This window comes from Equus przewalskii, chromosome 10, assembly GCF_037783145.1.
Source record: "Equus przewalskii isolate Varuska chromosome 10, EquPr2, whole genome shotgun sequence".
In the NCBI taxonomy this organism is placed as follows: Eukaryota; Metazoa; Chordata; class Mammalia; order Perissodactyla; family Equidae; genus Equus; species Equus przewalskii.
In genome coordinates, this window is record NC_091840.1 from 4160201 (window position 1) to 4180002 (window position 19802).

General features: G+C 54.6%; 2 protein-coding genes across 4 annotated transcripts in view; one reads left to right on the forward strand and one right to left on the reverse strand.

Moving 5' to 3' along the window:
• The window catches only part of DNAH17 (dynein axonemal heavy chain 17), a 110712-nt gene extending 102909 nt beyond the window's left edge, over positions 1–7803 (forward strand). For all 3 annotated transcript variants that reach the window (XR_011522838.1, XM_008524885.2, XM_070559811.1), the window contains 6 exons: positions 2761–2940; positions 3333–3515; positions 4634–4816; positions 5270–5413; positions 5977–6202; positions 7442–7803. Coding sequence is in view for 2 of the 3 variants with exons in the window: in XM_008524885.2 (XP_008523107.2) it covers positions 2761–2940; positions 3333–3515; positions 4634–4816; positions 5270–5413; positions 5977–6202; positions 7442–7689 (1164 nt within the window). In the remaining variant the exon portion in view is untranslated. The remainder of the gene's footprint in view (positions 1–2760; positions 2941–3332; positions 3516–4633; positions 4817–5269; positions 5414–5976; positions 6203–7441) is intronic.
• Positions 6855–19802, reverse strand: part of PGS1 (phosphatidylglycerophosphate synthase 1) — a 38618-nt gene continuing 25670 nt past the window's right edge. The window contains exons 8-10 of the mRNA XM_070559812.1: positions 17375–17523; positions 12411–12540; positions 6855–7534 (exon numbers count right to left, since the gene is read on the reverse strand). Of these exons, the coding sequence (XP_070415913.1) occupies positions 12421–12540; positions 17375–17523 (269 nt within the window). The 3' untranslated portion in view covers positions 6855–7534; positions 12411–12420. The remainder of the gene's footprint in view (positions 7535–12410; positions 12541–17374; positions 17524–19802) is intronic.

Consider the following 19802-nt stretch of genomic DNA (forward strand, 5'->3'; position numbering starts at 1 on the left):
TGTCCACACAATATTGTAATAAATGTGGGTGGGAGGGGGGACACTAAGTCCAGGGAGGGAAGGGCAAGCACAGCGCTGCACGTCCACTCCCCATGGGCAGCCTGCAACAACTACAAGGGGCCCACCTCTGACGACTTCTGCCAGTCGATGATGTGAAACCACCTTGCCCCTCGGCAGCCACAATGGAGCTGCCAGCCCAGACTGTGGAGAAAGACGGCCTCCCAGGATCGCGCCCCAGTGGGAGCTGGAGGGCTGTCTGTCTGTCTGCTCAGTTCCCCGGAAAAACACCCAACCTCGGAGGAGGTGGGCGAGCAGGAGGGCAGCACAGCCGGCAGGCGGCCCCCGCGCCCCGCGCAGCGGCGGGCAGGGTGGGCTCCATATGCAGAGGGCAGGACACGGTGCTGGCGGTGGCTTCACCCACAACAGGGCTGAGCTGAACCCAGGAGCACGTCTTCTGACACCAACACAAAGAAAGAAACGCGAGGGAGAGGATGTGTGAGGATTTCCATCACCGCAGTTTCGTTGGAGCAGCTCTCTCGGGCATATGCGTGTGGGAGGCACAGCCCTGCACGGAACTTGAAGACGTTTACTTAGACACTTCCCCATTACACACACGCTCACACACACTCACACACATGCAGAATCCCAGGTGGCTAAGGACTGCTTGAGGACGTGCACTGCGCGCTCCAGTGACCAGCGGGGTATGGGCAAACGGCACACAAGGAAAGCCTGTGCCCCGCTGAGCAGTGTCGCGGTCAGGCCCTGCGCACCAGGCCTGTACCACGTGGCCCTTCCTTCATCCGAGCTCGTGGCCCCGGGGAGGCCACGTGAAGTAACCCCCTGTGATGATGTCATCTGCATCCCACGGCCCGTTCCGTCCTCCCGATACCAAGGAGTATAGATCAGTGCTTCCCACCCTGGAGCGCTGGTCAAACCCAGACCGGCTGACTCAGACCCTCAGGGAGAGGCCTGGCATTGCGTCTCTGATGAGCACTCAGGGATCTCAACCGGCAGGTGTGGGAACACGGGTGGCAGCCGTCCCTGGTAGTTAGTCCCACTGCCTCCCTGCCCTCGGGGAGGACTGTCCCCAGGAGGTGGGTCGTGGGGGCCAGGGAGGCAGAGGGCCGTGTGCCCAACCCAGCTATTTCTCACAGGGAAACAGCAGCTGTCCCCAAAGCCAATAAGAAAAATGCAGAAACAGCAGCTCAGCTCATACTCAAGATAACCAAGAAAAGAAAAAATTTTAAGTCACAAAATGACAATTTAGAGAATACTAGTATTTTGAGTATAAATTCATGAGACCAAATCAGACAACTGATTCATCAAGTTCTTATTCAATTAACTTTAATTTGCGAGTATTTGGTAGACAGCTGCTTTAGGCAAGGCACGGTGCAGTTACCACCTTACACGAATGCCCTGCTTGCACGCACGGAGCTGCATCCTTGGAGAAAACGCAGGGGTGCAAACGTACTGACGGGCCAGGCGCACGCAGCGAGGTCCCACGTGACAGGCAGGGCGTCCAAACTGGGGGGGTAAAATACACCTGGGGTGTTTTCTTTTTTTGCTGGATTTCAAAAGCTTGGTACAAAAAAAGAATGTAAAATACCATGTTAATTTTTCTGCTGATTGCCTGTTGGGGTGATCTTTTCACTCTTCCCAAGCGGCTGCTGGGAAATTTGGAATTAACTTGTGGCTCCCGAGTACTTGTGCTGGAGCCCTGGGCAGGAGGAGCCACACGCCAGGGTCCTGGAGGCCGGAGAGACACATTCGCCGCTCTGTAGAGGAGGCCGCGTTTGAGCTGGCTTCAGAGGATGAGTGGCGTTTTGGCGAGTGGCGACTGAGAGGGCGTTCAGGCTGAGGGCAGAAGGCAGAAGCACAAGGGAGGTGGAGAGCAGTGGCAGTAGCTGAGGGCAGGCTGTGGGGCTGGCGGTGGCAGGCTGAGCGCGTGGGCACTGCCCACTGTGGCCCGTGTTCTAAGCCCTGGGAGCCAAGGTTCTGGTCGGTAAGTTATTGTGCGAAGCTCACCGCGCTGCAGCCCCGTCAGAGGCACGCGTGGCTACGAGCTGCTGGGAATGGAGCAACAAGCAAGGAATGACCCGGGCGACCTCAGCCGGGCTCAGAGGGAAGACTCAATCGTGCATCTGAAGATACGACTAACTGGATCTCATGGCCAAAAAGATACGCGGTGCCTGAGAGCCAACACCCAATCACATAGAATTAAACTGCTTTTGCTGAAAGTGGACAGCAAAGGGAAAGAGTCACAGATGGCTCCACGTCTGAGCGTGGATAACAGAGGGAGGAACAGGCAGAGAAAGTGAGCTGGGGCTGGGGGTGGACGTGTGGAGTTCGGGGTTCTGGCAGATGAGCTCTAGCGAGGTCACTGTCAATGCAAAGTGCAGAGGAAGCTGCGGGTGGAGGGCCGGGGCCGTCCCTGGTTAGGGGTGGAAGCGCAGTCTGAGACAGAGGGAGGAGGGCCCCTCATGAGAGAAGCCAAAGGGGAAAGAGAGTGACAAGGGCAGCTGGCCAACAGAGTCAGACTGAAGGGCAGTGGCACAGGGAGGAAAGGTGCGCCTTGGACTGAGGGCAACAGGTGAGCCTCAGGCCTGGTGGGCGAGGAAGAGGCAGGGGTGACAGAGGAGAAGCAGCTGCTGTGGAGGAGAGGGCCCTCACACGACAGCTGAGCCCCTAGGCCTGACGTTCGTTCGTACAGACACAGCCAGGCAGGGGCACCCTCCCCTAACCGCCTCCGTGCTCCTTCAGGTGCCCTGGGACGACCTCCGCTACCTCTTTGGGGAAATCATGTACGGCGGCCACATCACGGATGACTGGGACCGCCGGCTCTGCAGGACGTACCTGGCGGAGTACATCCGGGCAGAGATGCTGGAGGGAGAGATCCTGCTGGCCCCGGGGTTTCAGATACCCCCCAACCTGGATTACAAGGTGAGGGAGCTGCTTCTCGGGGACGATAACAAACGAAACAGGAGCTCACTCTGTGACGCAGCCACTACAGAGATTAATGACGTCCGGGCTGGCTCCCTGTGAGAGTCGTGCGTCACAAACAGAATATCAATAACTGAGCAAGAAGCCAGGCCTCCAAAGTAAGAGAGGGCTTGAAATGCAGCCTCTGGGGAGGGAGAGTGGAAACTTCCTTTATGTAGCTGGGGAGCAAAGGGGGGCGGTCCAAAAAGCAGGTTGGAGAACCAGTGGGGTTTGTACAGAGAGCAAGACGTGGGTGGAACATTCTAGTAAGAAATGCTTAATAAACGGAGGACACAGGTTCCAGCTTGCACAGCTTTACCTTGGCAGCCTGCTTACCAACCGCCCCTTTTCAGAGCTACCACGAATACATCGACGAGAACCTGCCCCCCGAGAGTCCCTACCTGTACGGCCTGCACCCCAACGCAGAGATTGGCTTTTTGACGGTCACCTCAGAGAAGCTGTTCCGCACTGTCCTGGAAATGCAGCCCAAAGAGACCGACTCGGGAACAGGCACAGGAGTCTCTCGCGAGGAGAAGGCAGGCACCCTAATATCCATCCAGCGACAGCAAAAGGGCAGGGCCTAGAACTGGGGGTCGTGAAGTCCACCCCAGTGGGGACTTGTCAGCACCCACACTCAGGCCCCACCCCAGACCTGAGAATCAGAAATTCGCGGGCTGGGCCTGCAGGCTGGCTACCAGGTCCCAATGGCAGATGTAGGCTCAGCAAGAGTATCCAGGGCCTAGAGAGGCAGGAGATGTTCAGGTACTTGGGCGCATCTCGGCCGGCCACCCTCCCTGAGCCTTCTAACTTCACCACCTGGGTGCCAGGGAAGAGTGCAGGCCATCCTCCAACCTTGCCCAGCGAGCACAAGAGCAGCAGCCAAAAGTCCTGGGAGAGCAAGTGTGGCCCTTACAGGACACTCCAGACACAACAGAACAGTCCTCCAGATGAGCTTAGATGGTAACAGTGGGCAGATCCCACAAACACTCGAAGCAGAGAGCTCGGAGAATGTTTCAATAAATTCTCACCTGTCTGGGTCACCTCTGCCATCTCATGAGGCATTAGCACCTTTGCACTTTTTAATATATTCTGGACAAGTTCTCTTAAAAATTAGCTAAGTATTGGGCTTCCCAGTAAGCAGACCAAATTCTTGATTGGAAGACCCTCAGTGCTATGAGGCCCTGGGACCTTTCCTAGATCTGATGATTGAAACCAGAAATCTACTGATGGGCATGGTGTACGTGACCCCATGTGGGCCACCCCTTGAGAGAGTGTGACCAGCACAGTCCCTGCAGACAGCCCACATGGAGGACAAGGTCACAATCCCATGACTGCCAGATGATCTGATGGGGGAAGGAAGCTGGCACATCTCAGGATGTCTGAAGGCACCAGGCTAGGGAAGCCTGATGCTCCCATGGCCACAGCCATATGGCCGTGACAATGGGACTAGAACATCAAAGCCTCTTGGCCAAGATTCCCTTCTCCTTGTCAAACGTGGGGCTGCACCTCCATGATCCTGATTTTTCAGCAACTCCACTTCCCTTTGTTCCCAGATTTGGAGCTGTGAACGTCCGGGGCAGCTACCTGACCTGGATGCTGGGGGAGGGCTGGCAGGTGCAGATGCATGACGGGACTTATTGGGACTGATTTCCAGGTGAAGGCTGTGCTGGACGAGATCCTAGAGAAGATCCCGGAAACGTTCAACATGGCCGAGATCATGGCGAAAGCAGCTGAAAAGACCCCCTACGTGGTAGTCGCCTTTCAAGAATGTGAAAGAATGAACATCCTAACCAACGAAATGCGCCGTTCACTGAAGGAGCTGAACCTGGGGCTGAAGGTGAAAAAAATATGGGTCAGCCAGGCCCCGGGGACATGACTTAGGAAGTGGGCCGGCGGCCGCAGGCTGACTCACCTCCTTGGCCACAAACCAAACAATAAAGCCCAGGCCACTGGGCGCCTGGCCCCTCAGGCTCACTATGCCACTGCCTCCTCTGCATTCCCTGGCCTAGAGTTGTAGGTGCTCCACAACAGGCCATGGAGGTCATCTAGACTGTTCCCTGGCAGGAAATGTTGGCGTGGCCACCGCGGGGCATCTGCAGAGGCACCACACTGACCCACACTCCGTGTCAAATTACATTCTCAACAACTCACAACACACGCAGGGGGCAGGGAGGGGGTTCTCCCACCTTGCCAAGAGCAGGTCAAACAAGGCACACAACTGACCAGGTCTGCGTCCCTGCCGAGAGGCACAGCCTAGGACCCTAGGCACTTCCATCTGTGTGTCCCTTAGGGGGAACTGACCATCACGACCGACATGGAAGACCTGTCCACGGCTTTGTTCTACGACACTGTGCCCGATACGTGGGTGGCCCGGGCCTATCCCTCCATGATGGGCCTAGCGGCCTGGTATGCTGACCTGCTGCTCCGCATCAGGGTAAGAGTTTTCCATAGGAGTCGCTGCCTGCCGGGACACTCAGCAGACCCCGCCCCCAGAGCCGGCAGGAACATGGCTGGGAAGGGGGAACATATGTTCCCGCCCTGAGGCCTGGAGGCCCCTGCTGGCCTGGCCTTTGTCAGAGCAGGGCCGGAAGGGCCTGGCCCACGCCACAAAGACGCCTGACAATGCAGGCACTTCCTCCTAAAGGAAGAAAACAGTAAGCTTAGAGAGAGAGCAGCTTCCATCAACACAAATATAGAGAGCTCTCTCTAACAGAGCTCAAAAGCCTGTGAACCCCATCAGGTTAGCTGCCTTCTAAAAGCGGCGAGGTGACGACAGCAAAAGCCTTTTTTGGGCTTCCAGATTGTCCTCAAAGTTAAGCTATCCTTCCTTGACCCTTCTCTTCCTGTTCCCTCATTTAACATGGAGCCAGACAGTAAAGCCACGTCACAGGCAGGCGGCCGAACTGCACTGATCTCTTATCTCCAGGGCCCTCTTGGCGCTCTGCTGAGATGCGCACGAAAGGTTCTAGCATTATGCCTGCTCACGTTTCCTTCCAGGAGCTCGAGGCCTGGACAACAGACTTTGCCCTGCCCACCACCGTGTGGCTGGCCGGCTTCTTCAACCCCCAGTCCTTCCTCACCGCCATCATGCAGTCCATGGCCAGGAAGAATGAGTGGCCGCTGGACAAGATGTGTCTGTCTGTGGAAGTGACCAAGAAGAACCGGGAGGACATGACTGCTCCCCCCAGAGAGGGCTCCTATGTGTACGGGCTCTTCATGGAAGGTAACAAGGGGGCCCGTCTGTGGAAGCTTCCAGAGCCAGTCCTCCTTGGCTGGAAGAGAGAAAGTAGCTCTGGCAAAGACAGGCTGTGTGCGTGCTGTGAGGGGGCAGGATGGGAGAGAGGCGCTCACGGGGGGCCTGTGAGACAGGTGACATGATTCTGAGAATGTGCTGAGAGGCTGTGACCAAAAACACGCCAGTGTAGGCAACCAGCCTGGATCTGCTCTGCTGAAAATGGCAGGCTTATCCTCAGATGTGAGTGCCTGTTTTGGGGTGATGAGGAACTCAGCCCTCCCAGGCCTTGGAGCAGGGAGCCCAGGATAGATGGGCATTTTGGGGTGAGGGTTGATGTCCAGGAGCCCACCTCTGCCCAGCTCCTGTCCTAGTCCCCCGCTGTGGCCGGGACCTAGCAGCAGGAGGGGAGTGAGGCCAGGCGCTCATTCAGTCCCCTCCCACATCAGCCTTGTCCTGCGCGGAGCAGAGGCCAGACAGGCCCATTTCCTCAGACCCACTCCGAGTTCAGAGCCAGCTACTCCACCACACACCTCCGCCTTACTCAGCGACTGACGTCACCCTGACGTGTGGGGGTGTCAGGGCTTAGCTAAAGGCTCAGGGCTCCCCAATTCCCACATCACCAAAGACAAGCACAGCAGCAGACATTCTCCATGTTTATTTTGGAACTACAGACAGGAAATATAAATATCATTAAATAGGGTGAGTAGAAATAATAGCAGTCTGGCTAAAGACACGTAACAATTATATGTGCGTACATGTAATTATTTATACTGTGTATGTACACATAGTTTAGACATTCCATATGAAGGGACTCTCCTGTAATTGTCAGCTGAGTTACGATTCCTGCCACTGAAACTAAGAAGGCTGAGAGATGAGGCTCTGAACACAGCCCGTGTAAACGACAGGACCAAGAGCCTTACGCAGAGCTGCTCCTCGGAGCATGGCGAGACACCTGGGCAGTCACAGCGTGCACAGTCATCTACGGAGTCCTCTTTGCAACTCCATCTTTAGCAATTCCCGTGCCAGTCCAGCACCTGGCCTGAGCTCTCTGGAGGAGGGGGGCCAAAGCCGGTGTCGCAGGGGCACTAGCCTATCTCTGCAGGGGTGGGAGTGCAAGGCCAGACCTCTCCCTTCCAGCCCCTCCCTTCCATCACAGCCAGCACACCAGACAGGAACCAGTCACCTCACCACAGGCCACCCTGACCCTCAGCCGTGCTGTCCCCACAGGAGCCCGCTGGGACACCCAGACCGGAGTCATCGCTGAAGCTCGGCTAAAAGAGCTGACGCCAGCCATGCCCGTCATCTTCATCAAGGCCATTCCTGTGGACCGCATGGAGACCAAGAACATATATGAGTGTCCTGTGTACAAAACACGCATCCGAGGCCCCACCTACGTCTGGACCTTTAACCTGAAGACCAAAGAGAAGGCAGCAAAGTGGATCCTGGCAGCTGTGGCACTGCTCTTGCAGGTCTAGCTCGCTCCCTGGGTCCTGCCTCAAGGCCCAGGCTCCCCTGGGCCAGATCCTACCACAGCTTCCAATTTACAGTTAGAAACCCAGCTTTGCAATTATCACTTATTTTTACAGGAACTCATAGTTGCTTTTTGTTCTCCTAAATCATCAAAACACTTTATAACCGTGCACATCTGGACTAGCCAAAGGGTGGAGGGCAGCCTGCAAGAGGGGTGCGGATGGGATCAAAACAATGCAGTCACTTAGTTGTGCCCGTTGATTCCCTTCAGCTGGCCTTCAGCTCGGTGCCTGATGGCCACCAGGGGCCTGACACAGGCTTGGTGGTAAGGCCCCGATTCTCAGCAGCTGGGACAAGCACCCCCAGAAACCAAACCCCTAAATCCTGACTTCCTAGAGGGGTGAGTCGGGTTTACTCTTTCCCACAAGCAGCACATGGGATGAAGGTGTGGCACCACACCCTTGGCCAGATGCCACATGCAAACGACCCAGCAATGAGGGGCCAGGGCGTTCCCACAAACAGGAGCTGCCACCTCCACACAGACAATCCCCGAGCACACCTTGCCTTCTCTCAAGGACAAGAAAGCCTTCCTCAATGATGGGAATGGTCCCTCCCCACCCCGGGATCCTGAAGAACAAACCCATCCACAGAGATGCCATGTGTGTGTAGCAGATGCGCCTCCCCATCAACTGCCCACTTTCTGAAATGGCTGAGACAGGACATAATGAACACAGATTCAGGGACCACGTCAAACATGTGTGTGTCCTGGGAGGTCCCAGGCCTCTGATTTCCACACTAAATTGCTCAAGTCCAGAGTCTCTTTTTCCTACTGGGCAGCATTTTCATCTTCTTCCATCTCCCTCCCCTCCCCCTCGCCATCAGCTCTCACTTCCCACACTGGGTGGTGTCTGCCTCGAGCAGCCTAACTTGCTGCCTGGGGTGAGCAGGGGAAAGGGATCAGGGCTTATCAGAGGGTGTGCCCCATCTAAAAGTAGGGGGTCACTGCTCCACAGCCAAGAAATTGTGACTTCCCAACAAGCCAGGCTTCCCAGCAGTGAACTGCAATCGGGGAGCAAGCAGTGCGGTGGGATGAGGAAGGCCGAGCCCCCCGTGCCTGCTGACAAGTCCCTCAGCCCATCTGTGCTTCAGGCCTCAAGCTATCCAGGGAGAGGGGGCTAAGCAAAACAACTGTGTCCTACAAGGAAAGGCAGTTCACAAGCACACACAGCCTCCTGCCCAAGGTGGTCAGCAACAGCCTGCCCACGAGCCAGCAGGGAAGGGACGAGAGGCAGCCAGGCAGCTGTCCCTCACTCCCTGGGCTCCTGCCCCAAGGGAAGCATCTGCTGTGGTGCTGGTCCTGGGGCTGCCCAGGGACAGACCTGGCTGAGACCTCAGGTGCCCAATCTGACTGGCAGGAGGTTGTTTCTAGCTGTATCCAGAAGGATCTCAGCAGAAGTGAGACCAGCGAGCCCCAGACCTGTCTGACTCTCCATGGCTGATGCAGGACATTCCAGCAAAGCGACTGGGCTGCCATTCAAGGAGGGTTAGGGTAGTGGGTAGACAAGAGGAGACGATCAACTGGAAACTCAGGGGCACAGGGAAGGCAGCTAGTAGGGCCCACAAACTCCAGATAAGACAGCCTTCAGAGGGCCCACAGGCTGGCACCCTTCATGTTTTTAGCAGAGTAAAGGGAGCCCCCTAGGAATACCTGGGCTCGTTCTAAGCTCAACTTGATCCTGAAGTTTTGTGAAAACTTTTTTCTGAGTATTCTCACCCAAACCATGGGTAAAGAAGAGGTCTTGGAAGCCCAAATTCTGAGGCCAATAATTCACAATAATCCTGGGGCCCAGGGGGGCTAAGAGGGAGAAGGAAAAACCTCCCTCAAAGCCTCCCTCCCTGTGGCCTGGAGAATCCGCCCCTCTGCGGCTCTGGCGAGGAAGGCAGGACTTGTGGCCGATGGGCCGGGCTGCTGCCAACCACCTCTGCTGGCCAGGAGGGGTCACTGCAGCCCTTCATGTCCAGGCTGGAGGGACAGGAGAGCCACTGCTCTGACCAGAGGAGATAAAACTGCCAGTGGCCACCATGCAACTCATTTTCAATCCCTGGTAATAACCACGAAACGGGAAGGTTTTCCAATTTTGCCTTTAGAGCCAGAAATAAAACAGTAATTTATTCCACACGTACATACTGTGGTTAGCTGACAAAATTATATCCAAACTTTCCAAGAGATGATTCACCTTTGGGTTGCAAACCAGTGATGGGGAAAACAGGGGGTGGGACAAAATCCGCTTTGCATCTCAAAGCACTGAGGCCTGGAGCAGGCCACTCTCTGCATCTGTCTCTCACTCCTGGCTGACTCAAGAGTGGGGAGCCTTGGTTCGGGGAGCACTCCTGGGTGGGAGAACCTGCCAGGACTGTCTTGAACGTAGCGAACAGAGACAAAGGGAGGAGCTGAGTGAGTGTGGAGGGAGCCGGCCACAGATTGCTCAAGCCAGCTGTGGCACAACGTTGACTCTGGTCCCACAGAATCTGTAGGAATGCACACGCTGTTTACCGAAAACCTCTCTCCAAACAGAAACCCAGTGCCCTGGCACATTCTTTTGGCTTCTCTGGTCTAATTGTCCCCCAGGACAATGTAATCACTAGTCTGAAGGCAAACAGTGCTAAGTGATGTGCTGCTGCCCCAGGGCAGTGTGGCTGTGGCCACCACTCCACCCGGTTCCCTAAAACCGGCAGATCTGCCCGGCTCTGCGGAGACAGGCTGCAGGCACTCTTGGAACAAGACAAGGTGCTCCCAGCACTGGAGCGCCCCATGCACACAGCATGGCTGGGTGGGCCAGACCAGCACGGCCTTCTAGAACCCAGGAAGGTGACTGTCGGAGCCGCCAGCCCTCAGAGGAAGACACGTGAGGCTCTTCCAGAGGCCACACGCAGGACGCAGGGATGGAAAGGATGGGCTGCCATGCCCTGGGGCCGAGGCCTTCTCTCTGGAAGCCCTTTCTCTGGGCGAGGTTCAAGCAGCTGACGATGGAGAGACTGGGCAGAGAGACACACAGGCAGGGCACCTTGGCTGTTGATAAATACACATGACGTGTTCTAAAGATGTCCTGCTGTGAGAAAGTGACACAAAAACCTTTTAAGCAGATCTAATAAAAATGAGGTTCATTCTTCAACAAATAAATTGCAAGGGGAAAAAATGAGGGAACCGGATTAAAAGAGATTTAGGTGACATCACCCAATCACTAGGCATAGACCTCATGTGGAGCCTCAGGTCGAACAAACCCAAGGGAAAGTCAAAGTGAAATAAAAAATATTTACAAAGCAATTGGAATTGTGAATATCTTCCAGGTATTTGATGATACTAAGGAATTCTTGCTAACGTTTTAATCAGGTGTGACATTGGTATAATGTTTTGGGTTTTTTTTTTGTTTAAGCGTTTATATTTTAGGGGGAAAAAAGCAATATACACATTTGTAGAAATATGAACATGTGTAAACATAAGAAACAGATAAAAGAGTCAAAAGAGGCTGCTTGGGCCAAAACCAAGGCTCCCCACTCTTGAGTCAGCCAGGAGTGAGAGACAGATGCAGAGACAGCTGCATTTTGTTGGTCTTTTAGTATTTTACTCTCTAAATTTGTACATTATTTGGAAAAAATTAAAATACTGAAGAAAAACTAAATGATGACATAAAATACACTTTTTTAAAAAATGAGGTTGAGAGGAGAACCATGGTACCAGGAACCACGGGAACCCACACCGCCAACAGAGAGCCAATGCTGAAAACACACCAGCCACACACGCCTCCATTCTTGTCTGTGACTCTTTCTCTCTCCCCCTTCCCCACAAGCCAAAGGTCCAACCATTCCCATCCTCACCTCCCAGTGAGGGCTGGACTAGCAGAGCCTGGAACGGCCTAGGACAACTCCACCCAGAGCGCCCCAGGACACTGATCCCATGTGGGGCCATCTAGGGGTGAGGTCAGGGTCTGAAGGGATCTGGAACAGAGAGACCCCCATCTCTAACGGCAGCCGCAACCTGCTGGCCTCCTGGTGTCCTGACAGCCAAGGGGCAGTTCAGGTCAGGCCTACTCACGTCCCACTGTGGGACACAGCCAGCAGCTCTGGGTGAAGCAGCCACCTCCACCACTAACGGCAGGTTCCTTCTGAGTAGGTAGAGCGTGACCTGTTACCTGTGGCCAGCATGGAGCACATCACAGCTCCGTAAGTGCATGTCACAGAAACGTCAGGGAGCTGAGGCAGCAGCCCTGAGGTCTGGCGGTCTCATCCCAGCAAGCACAGCTGGCCAGGGAGGCAGGCCAGACCCACTCTCCCAACCAAAAGCGCTTCCTCCCCCCATTCCTCCTGCCTTCTGGACCATGTTCAGCCTCGAGCAGGGGAACGCGGAATCCACCTGTGCACCCCCGCGTCACGAGGCCCTGACCCCAGGGCCGCAGAGCACTGCATGTGCTGACCCCACCACGGCCAGGCCGGGCACTTGAGGGAGAGGCAGCACCTGATGGAAGGGGAAAGAGCTGCCTAATTTAGCATTAGGTTTCAAAAACTTTGATGAAGACCATCCATGACCTGAGACATTACACCACTCGGAATGGAACCAACAAAAGGACCAAAGAGCCCTGGAGCCCAGGAACCCCAGACAAAGCGGAAACCACCGCCCTGCTACTGAAGTCCTGGGAAAACCATGCTGGGGCGGCCCTCGAGCCAGCACCTGTCCGTCCTCAGAAGAAGTTCTTGATCAGTGGAGTCACCATCTTCACCCATAGCTTCACGTGCCGACTCGGCTGCTCGAAGGTGGCGGAGGACACCACCCCTGACCTCAGGTACAGCTGCTCTTGCTCCTGAGAAAGAGGAACAAACAGGAGTTAGGGGTCTCCTCCAGCACCCGGTGACATGCCTGCTGGCCCCAAGCTCGCATGTCAAGCAGCCCAGAGACTCCACTGGGGCGGGGGGGCCAGGCCCCGCAAAACACTCCTTAGAAAAGCTAAGAAGCCGGGCAGGCCCAGTGGTGCAGCAGTTGAGTGCGCACGTTCCGCTTCAGCGGCCCAGGGTTTGCCAGTTCGGATCCCAGGTGCGGACATGGCACCACTTGTCAAGCCATGCTGTGGTAGGCGTCCCACGTATAAAGTAGAGGAAGATAGGCACGGATGTGAGTTCACAGCCAGTCTTCCTCAGCAAAAAGAGGAGGAGTGGCGGCAGTTAGCTCAGGGCTAATCTTCCTCAAAAAGAAAAAAAAAAAGAAAAGCTAACAAGCCCGTGCTTCTAAACTTTTAAGAGCAAGCCATGTACACAACAGGCAATTTATAGATGAAGAAATACAGCTGGTGGAAAAAATATTTAAAAGTTCACCCTCACTAAATGAGACAGTGCAAATTAAAATGAGATATTTTTTAAATGAGACAGTTTTACTTCTCCCAAACTGGCAAAACGTGGTTTTGTCACGTCACGGCCCCGTGCTGACAAAGGCCCAGGAGACACTCGCATGCTGTGGACAGAAAGGGGAATCGAACCACCTTTCTAGAGAGCAAGTTAGCAACAGGTATCAAAAGTTTTAAAAAGCTCCACTTGTAGGAGTTTATCCCAAGACAATAACGATGCACTCAGAACCATGCACTAAGAGTCTGTATACTGATATTGACCACATTTAGCAACATTTATAACAGGGAAAAACTGGAAACCACCTAAATGTCCAACAACCAATTAAATATAATAAACCCATATGACAAAACAGCATTCATCATGAGATAATCATGGTTCTAGAAGAACACTTATTTAATAATATGGGAAAATGCACAATATATTAAGCAAAAGATGCTAGATATAAGTAATTTCATTAAAAAAGCAAGTTATACCTTTTCATACACACACAACAAAAGTCAGAGAGGGAATAATAAAATGACTTCAGTGATCATCTCTGCATGAAACGGCTAGTGTCTTCTAATTTTTCCTAATTTTTACAATGAACATTCATTACTTTCATATTTAAAAACAAGCTACAAAACATTTATATAAGCCTATCTTAAAGTGTGTTTGGCATCTCTGAGAGAAGAAACTTCTCTTTACACCCGCTGCATGCTGCCTTCAGTAAGAAGGGATCTGATGGAGCTTCCGAAGGGCAGCAGGCAGCAGGCAGGGGATGCGATTCTCACCGCTTCCACCACTCAGGGCTGTGAGCCCCTCTCTGAATCATATGTCCTTTTATCTGTAAAATACCGACTCTCCCATCCTATGGGGAGGATCCAACGGCAATGGCTGTGAGAACACTCTGTCCACTGCAGGACCAGGAGCACCAGAGGAAACCCCGGGACAATGCCGCCCCATCCCGTGGGGCAGCTGCACGCTGTCTTCTCTGGAGGCAGAAACGGAAGACGCGTCACTGGCAAACTCCTCTGACCCAGAGAGAACGGAATGGAGGAACACAACAGAGTATGTCCACTGCTTTTTCTGTCAAGGGTGGGGAAATCGAGGGTCTCCACTTCATTTCTTCCTGCACATTTTTCACACTCACACCCCTTTGTCGTGAAATAGGTGCTCTTGAGGCCAGGGTCCACGCTGCACTTCCAGACTTTTCCATCCCAGCTCTAACCCTCCAGCCTCCTAATTGCTTCTGCAAAGGACCCCATCCCCGGCTAGATGTGCCTGACAGAGGAGCCAGCTTTGGTCTCAGGGGGCTGGTTTGCAGAAATCTCCACAGACCCGGCTCCAGCTTTATGTTTTCAAATGAATACACAGCCAAGATTTCAATTAAATTACCAGAAACACTTAACTTTCTTCATAGACTCCACAACAGGGATGGAGAAGGAAGTCAGCTGACCGAGGTTACAATGCCGTTCAAGGGAGTCGTTCTGGGGTCACAAGTGGTAAACCGTGCTCTCTGAACAAAACCAGGAAGCTTTCAGTTTTTATTGTACGTACTAAGTGCAGGGAGGGACTTCGGATTCTGATAAAAATATCTCCCCATTCCTAGTGCCCAAAGTGATACAAACAGGGCCCTTCTCTGGATCCCAAGGAGAACTCCAGAGGCGGCTTCTGAGAGCAGGGACCCGGGCAGCAGGGCTTTTAGGGACTTTCTGGGCTGTGGGGAGGTTGTGTGGCTGGGCAGTCCCAGGATCAGGCATCAGACGGGCCTCTCCGGAGGGTGGCTGCAGTCCTAGTATATAAGTATACAGGCAGAATTATCTAGAAATGCATTTCAAAGGCACAGAAATCAATGTGTCTCTGAAGAACGGAAGAGCTGCAGTAGCATGAACTGCCACCCTCCCACAATCAAAAGCCCCTGGGATTCAGGTTTGGGAAGAAAAAGAAAATATCCCAAATATGTCATTTGGGAAAGCAGCTCCTGACCACAACCGGCCCAGCTTTTCTCAAGATCCAGGATGTGGGTTCAGTCCCCTTACTCAGGAAGTGGGGGAGAGCAGCCAGTACCAGGACCCTGTGCACAGGCCTGGGGGACCTGCTCCCCCAAATCAACCCAGATGCAAGGAGACCTCGTCCTGGCCCAAGGCCAGTTCACACTAACGACTCTCTACGGACCCAGGGCAGACCCTCACCGACCAGGCATCTGTGGAAACCCAGCTCTCCCTGCAATGGAGGCAAAGGTCCAGGAGACTCGGCCAGTGAAAGCTGCAGGTCTGTACTTTCACACCAGCCTGGCTCCAAGGCCATCTGTCCCCTGCTGGAACCTCAGCTGTGGGGGCTTCCTCAGTCATTTGCTGGAAGTCTCACTATGGTAAGAAACCTGCTGAGCAGATCAGATTCTCCCGCTGGCCACCCAGAGCACGACCGCTGCCACTTCCTCTCGCCCGTCGTGAGCCCTTCCCGGCACCAAGGCCCCACTCAGGCACTGACAAGATTCCCAGATCGCAGGAGGCAGATCCCAGGGAACACGGCAGTTACCGTTTCCTCGTCCATCAACAAAGGCTCCAACAATTTCGCAACAGTAATTCCCAAACACTGGAGAATAAAAGCTTAACAAAGTCAACAGCTGAAGCTCCTGAGGGCTGGCCTACAGCAGTGTTATCTGTATCCCATGACTCAGGCGGGAAGCTGGCACCTTCCATGGAAAGGCTGTGTTGTAAAGGTCACTGGACCCCGAGCCTAAAGCGTCGTCTAGGTTCCACACACACTGCTCCTGCGCTTGCCCGCTCAGAAGTCTGTCAGCAGTGCCGCAGGTAATCCAACACGAAGACTCATAGAAGGGCACTAACGGACTCAGCAACTTTCTGTTATTCTCTAAACAGAAAATAAAATCCTCCTCTCATGGAAGGAGGGCCGAGACCACTGCCTTCCTATCCCACTGAGGAAACAGGGGTCTCTCCCCTGCTTCTGGGGACCTGTTGGTGGGTCGCCAGCCGGCCAGAGGCATGGGGCTCAGGGTCCCCTACCCCTGTAACTCTCCAGCCCTGGCTTGGGAGAAAGGGCTGCTCTCCAGAATTCCAAATGGCTGAGAGCACAGACCTGACCAGACACTCTGAGAACTCTCCTCCAAGGAGAGCGGGAGGGTCCTCAGTGGGCCACCTGTGCTCGATCACCAGTCCACACCAACATGTGGAGCCAGCCAAAGCAAGTTTGGTTTGCTCTCAGGTCCCGTCTCCCCCACTGTCGGGAAGAACACCTGCCTCCTCCCTCTCAGGGCTGCAAGGAAGGAAGTCCTACTACAACCAGGAACATGAGAAAGACGGCACAGATATACCAAGACACTGGCGTTCCTCAAGGGAAAATGAGCCCACCTGCCCAACCGCCATCCCGACAGGGCTGGGAGGCAGAGGCAGCCCATGAGTTTCTGCTGGGCCCCACAGGCCGCCCACCTCCAGACCCTGCGAACACACCACGAAAGGACCGTGCTCCTGGCTGGGCACTCCTCCAGGCACTCGCCACCACCTCCCGTATATTCAACCCCAAACCAGATCATTACCAAGTGAGACAACTGTGAAATGAAATGGAGTCCAAGTCAGCAGTGCAAAAGGACGGTGCACACCGCCTCAAGGGCAGACAAAGCCGTGAGCGGGAGGTTGGAGCCCCCAAAGTGCGTGAGCGCTGTGAATCATCTGTGCACCGGCACTCTGGCTTCTTCGAAGGTTTGGCTCTTTTTCTGGTCTCTGTCTCTACTTGCAAAGACACTGGCTCCCTGCATATCCTTTCTGCCTGGGGGGCAACCTTCCTCCTGCCTCTCCCTCCCCCAACTCTGAAGCACCTCCTTGGTCTTTTCAGAAATGACTGGAAGCTGCTGAAGCTCTTCCCCAGCAGGCCCAGGTCCTGTGCAGCCCTGGCTCCTAACCCTCTGCACCCTTTCATAGGTGATGTGCATTCTTAGAAGAGGTTTGGAACCACCGCTGTATTGCCATCCCAGTGAGAAAACACTGTTCTCTTCTTGTGCGGGGAAAGCAAAAGTCCCCCAGGATGTGAAGTGGCCCCTGCAGGGGGAGGAGGCCGCAGCAGTCAGAGTGTGTTTGACTTCAAAGGATGGCCCAGCAATACCACCTTTTGTTTCTTTCATGACCGGCCATCCCTGCCATAGGCACACTTGTGAGGACTCTGGTACTTTCTGACTCTGCTCTCAATCCCTGGCAGGAGACCACGGCGAGAGTCAGCTCTCAGGGGACCCAGTGACACAGGCAGGCTGAGCACGCAGCTACACCCCCACTCACCCCAGGAAATCCCACTGCCCCAACTAACCTGGTGAAGCTGCTGCTGCAGGGCCCGGCTCTCCGTCACAATGGCAATCTGGGCCTCCAGGTCCCGGTGAACCGACCTGTACCCAAAATTAGGAGAGCCAATCAACGTGAGACAGGGCAGGCTGCTCCCTGCCAGGTACAGCCAGAGGCCTGCAGGGAAAAGGAAACGTGCAGACAGGAAATGAGCATAGCATCTGCTGGACGCCTCTCCACGCCTCGTCTCAACCTAAGAGAAAAGTGGCCCAGCACTGGGCTTGCGGTGATAAGACGGCTGCTGCAGCCCGAGAGGACAGGCTACAACAGGACTTGCTCTCCGCCCCAGGCTACTTGCAGACACACTGCCTCAGCCCCAGGTGCTGCTGGGGAGCGAGGGGCTGGGGAGCGAGGGTCTGTGGGGCAGCCTGGCACTCCAGGGACGGCTCGCTGAGATGGGCTCTTCTGTCTTCTGCCATACTGCACGCTGGGCCCTCTGCCCCCAAGCACAGCGAGAAGTGGGTTCTTAAAGGGAACCTGGTAATGCCCGAGCTCAGGTCCTGCTCTTACATCCCCCCTCAATGCTAACCAGAGCCCCTCCCAGAGAGTTCAGGGCCTCTAATCTCTGCTCTCCGAACTGCCCCAGCCACATCCTGGCCATGGGAACTCACAGCCCACTCTGGCCAGAGGCTCCGGCACCCTTCCATGAGCACCAACCTATGGGAGTTCACTTCCTACCTGCTTCTCAGGATAGAAGCTACTGCCGTGCTAACACGATAGGCTAGGGAACAGCAATCCTTTCTATCTAAGCCAGCAGGCGTGGGGCTGTGATACGGAGATGACAAAGGCACTTGGTAAGAACAAGTCTACTCCATTCTGTATCTACCTGAAGACAAGCTGGGCCCTTCCTACCTAGGGACACGCAACTCTCCCTATTTCAGGCTGCTGACACACCATAAAAGACTGTGAAGCCCAAAGGGGTGCCAGAAGTGAGAGTCCCTGCTGGGGACTCAGGGACTTCCGGGCCGGACAGGCCAAGTCCACTAGAGGCTAATGAAGGAGGGAACCCATGGGGCCCTGTAAGTTTCTGTCCAGAGAACTCTGTTTCCGCTTCTTTGCTAGGAAATGAGCCAGCTGCTATCACAGTCAGAGAAAAAGCAGGCCTGGGATGAGCAGCCATGTGGCAGTGGGTACTGCCTCATCCCCCTGCCCTGGGAACTCGCTGTCTCTGACAACACCATGGTGACATTTCTGTAATGAAGGTCTCTCAGAATCCTAAAATGTCATGTGACAGACAACAGGAAGGTCCTCTACTTTGCACCCTGTTGCCCCAACTTGGTCCCCCTCCCCTGAGTTACAGGGCCTGCTATCACAGGCCAGCCCCCATCAGAACTACTTCTCCTAAAAAGACCATCCCCCAAACCTAACCTCCCAAGGACACGTGCTACCCTGGGCTTCCTTCCTCCTACGAGGGCCCACATCTGGGCCTGACCTCTGTCCTTTTCTCCGCACTGCACCCTCACTGGCACCAAGAACGCGTGGCCCAGGAAACCCAGTCTAACGTCAGTGTGACCAAGTCGGGCCCACACTCCCCTGCTCAGGGCCAGCCTCCTCATGCCCTCCCACCACCCTCAGTCTCTCCTCTGCCAACAAGACCCTTTCACAGGGCCCACAGGCGCGCAAGATCATCATAAGTGAATCAACAACATGTAATATACACCAAGCTCCTAAAATAGAAGGCCATTTCCTAATTCTCACTCAGAGCAAGAGCATTTCCAAGAACATCTTGGGTAAGAGATGACGACGCTCTGCTGCCTGTTCCTGTAATGTGCTTCCCCCCCCCCACACACACACACAGGGGCCACATCAAAGCCACTTGCTTGCTTTCGTGTATCGCTCAATCAACTGTACTGCCCGATCAACTGTACCGCCCCAGCGGGCCACTGTTGTGCAGACAACCACGTGGCTCACCTTATCCCATCTCAAGAGACCACAGGGGTGGACAGGCTGGCCCCTGGCACACTGCTACAGATGCCCAGGGAGATGCAAGTAAAATGGCCAAGGCTTGTCTTCTACCGTAATGGCCCCCCATCTGCACTAGGCTCAGCTGCCCTCTCCCCACCTCTCCACAAAAGCCTGGAGCTGGGAGAGACGAGGTGAAGCCAGAGCTCCACCAGCCTCAGAAAGGCAAGAGCTCCACTCCCTGCTGTTACTCGTCCCACTCTTGTGATGCCAAAATCAGCCCCTTATAAACACTGGGTCTGCTCAGTGCTACTTGTCCAGCCGGCTCTCCCAAGCCTGCCCAGAAGGGGCCAGGAGAGAGTGAGAAGCAGGGAGGCCTGATACCCACATGGTGACATGGGAAGGAACTTTTCCAGACCTGTTTTTCTTAATCGCCTCCCCCAAATGGAATTTTACTATCACAGATACACAGTACATCTGTTTGTGTAACGTAC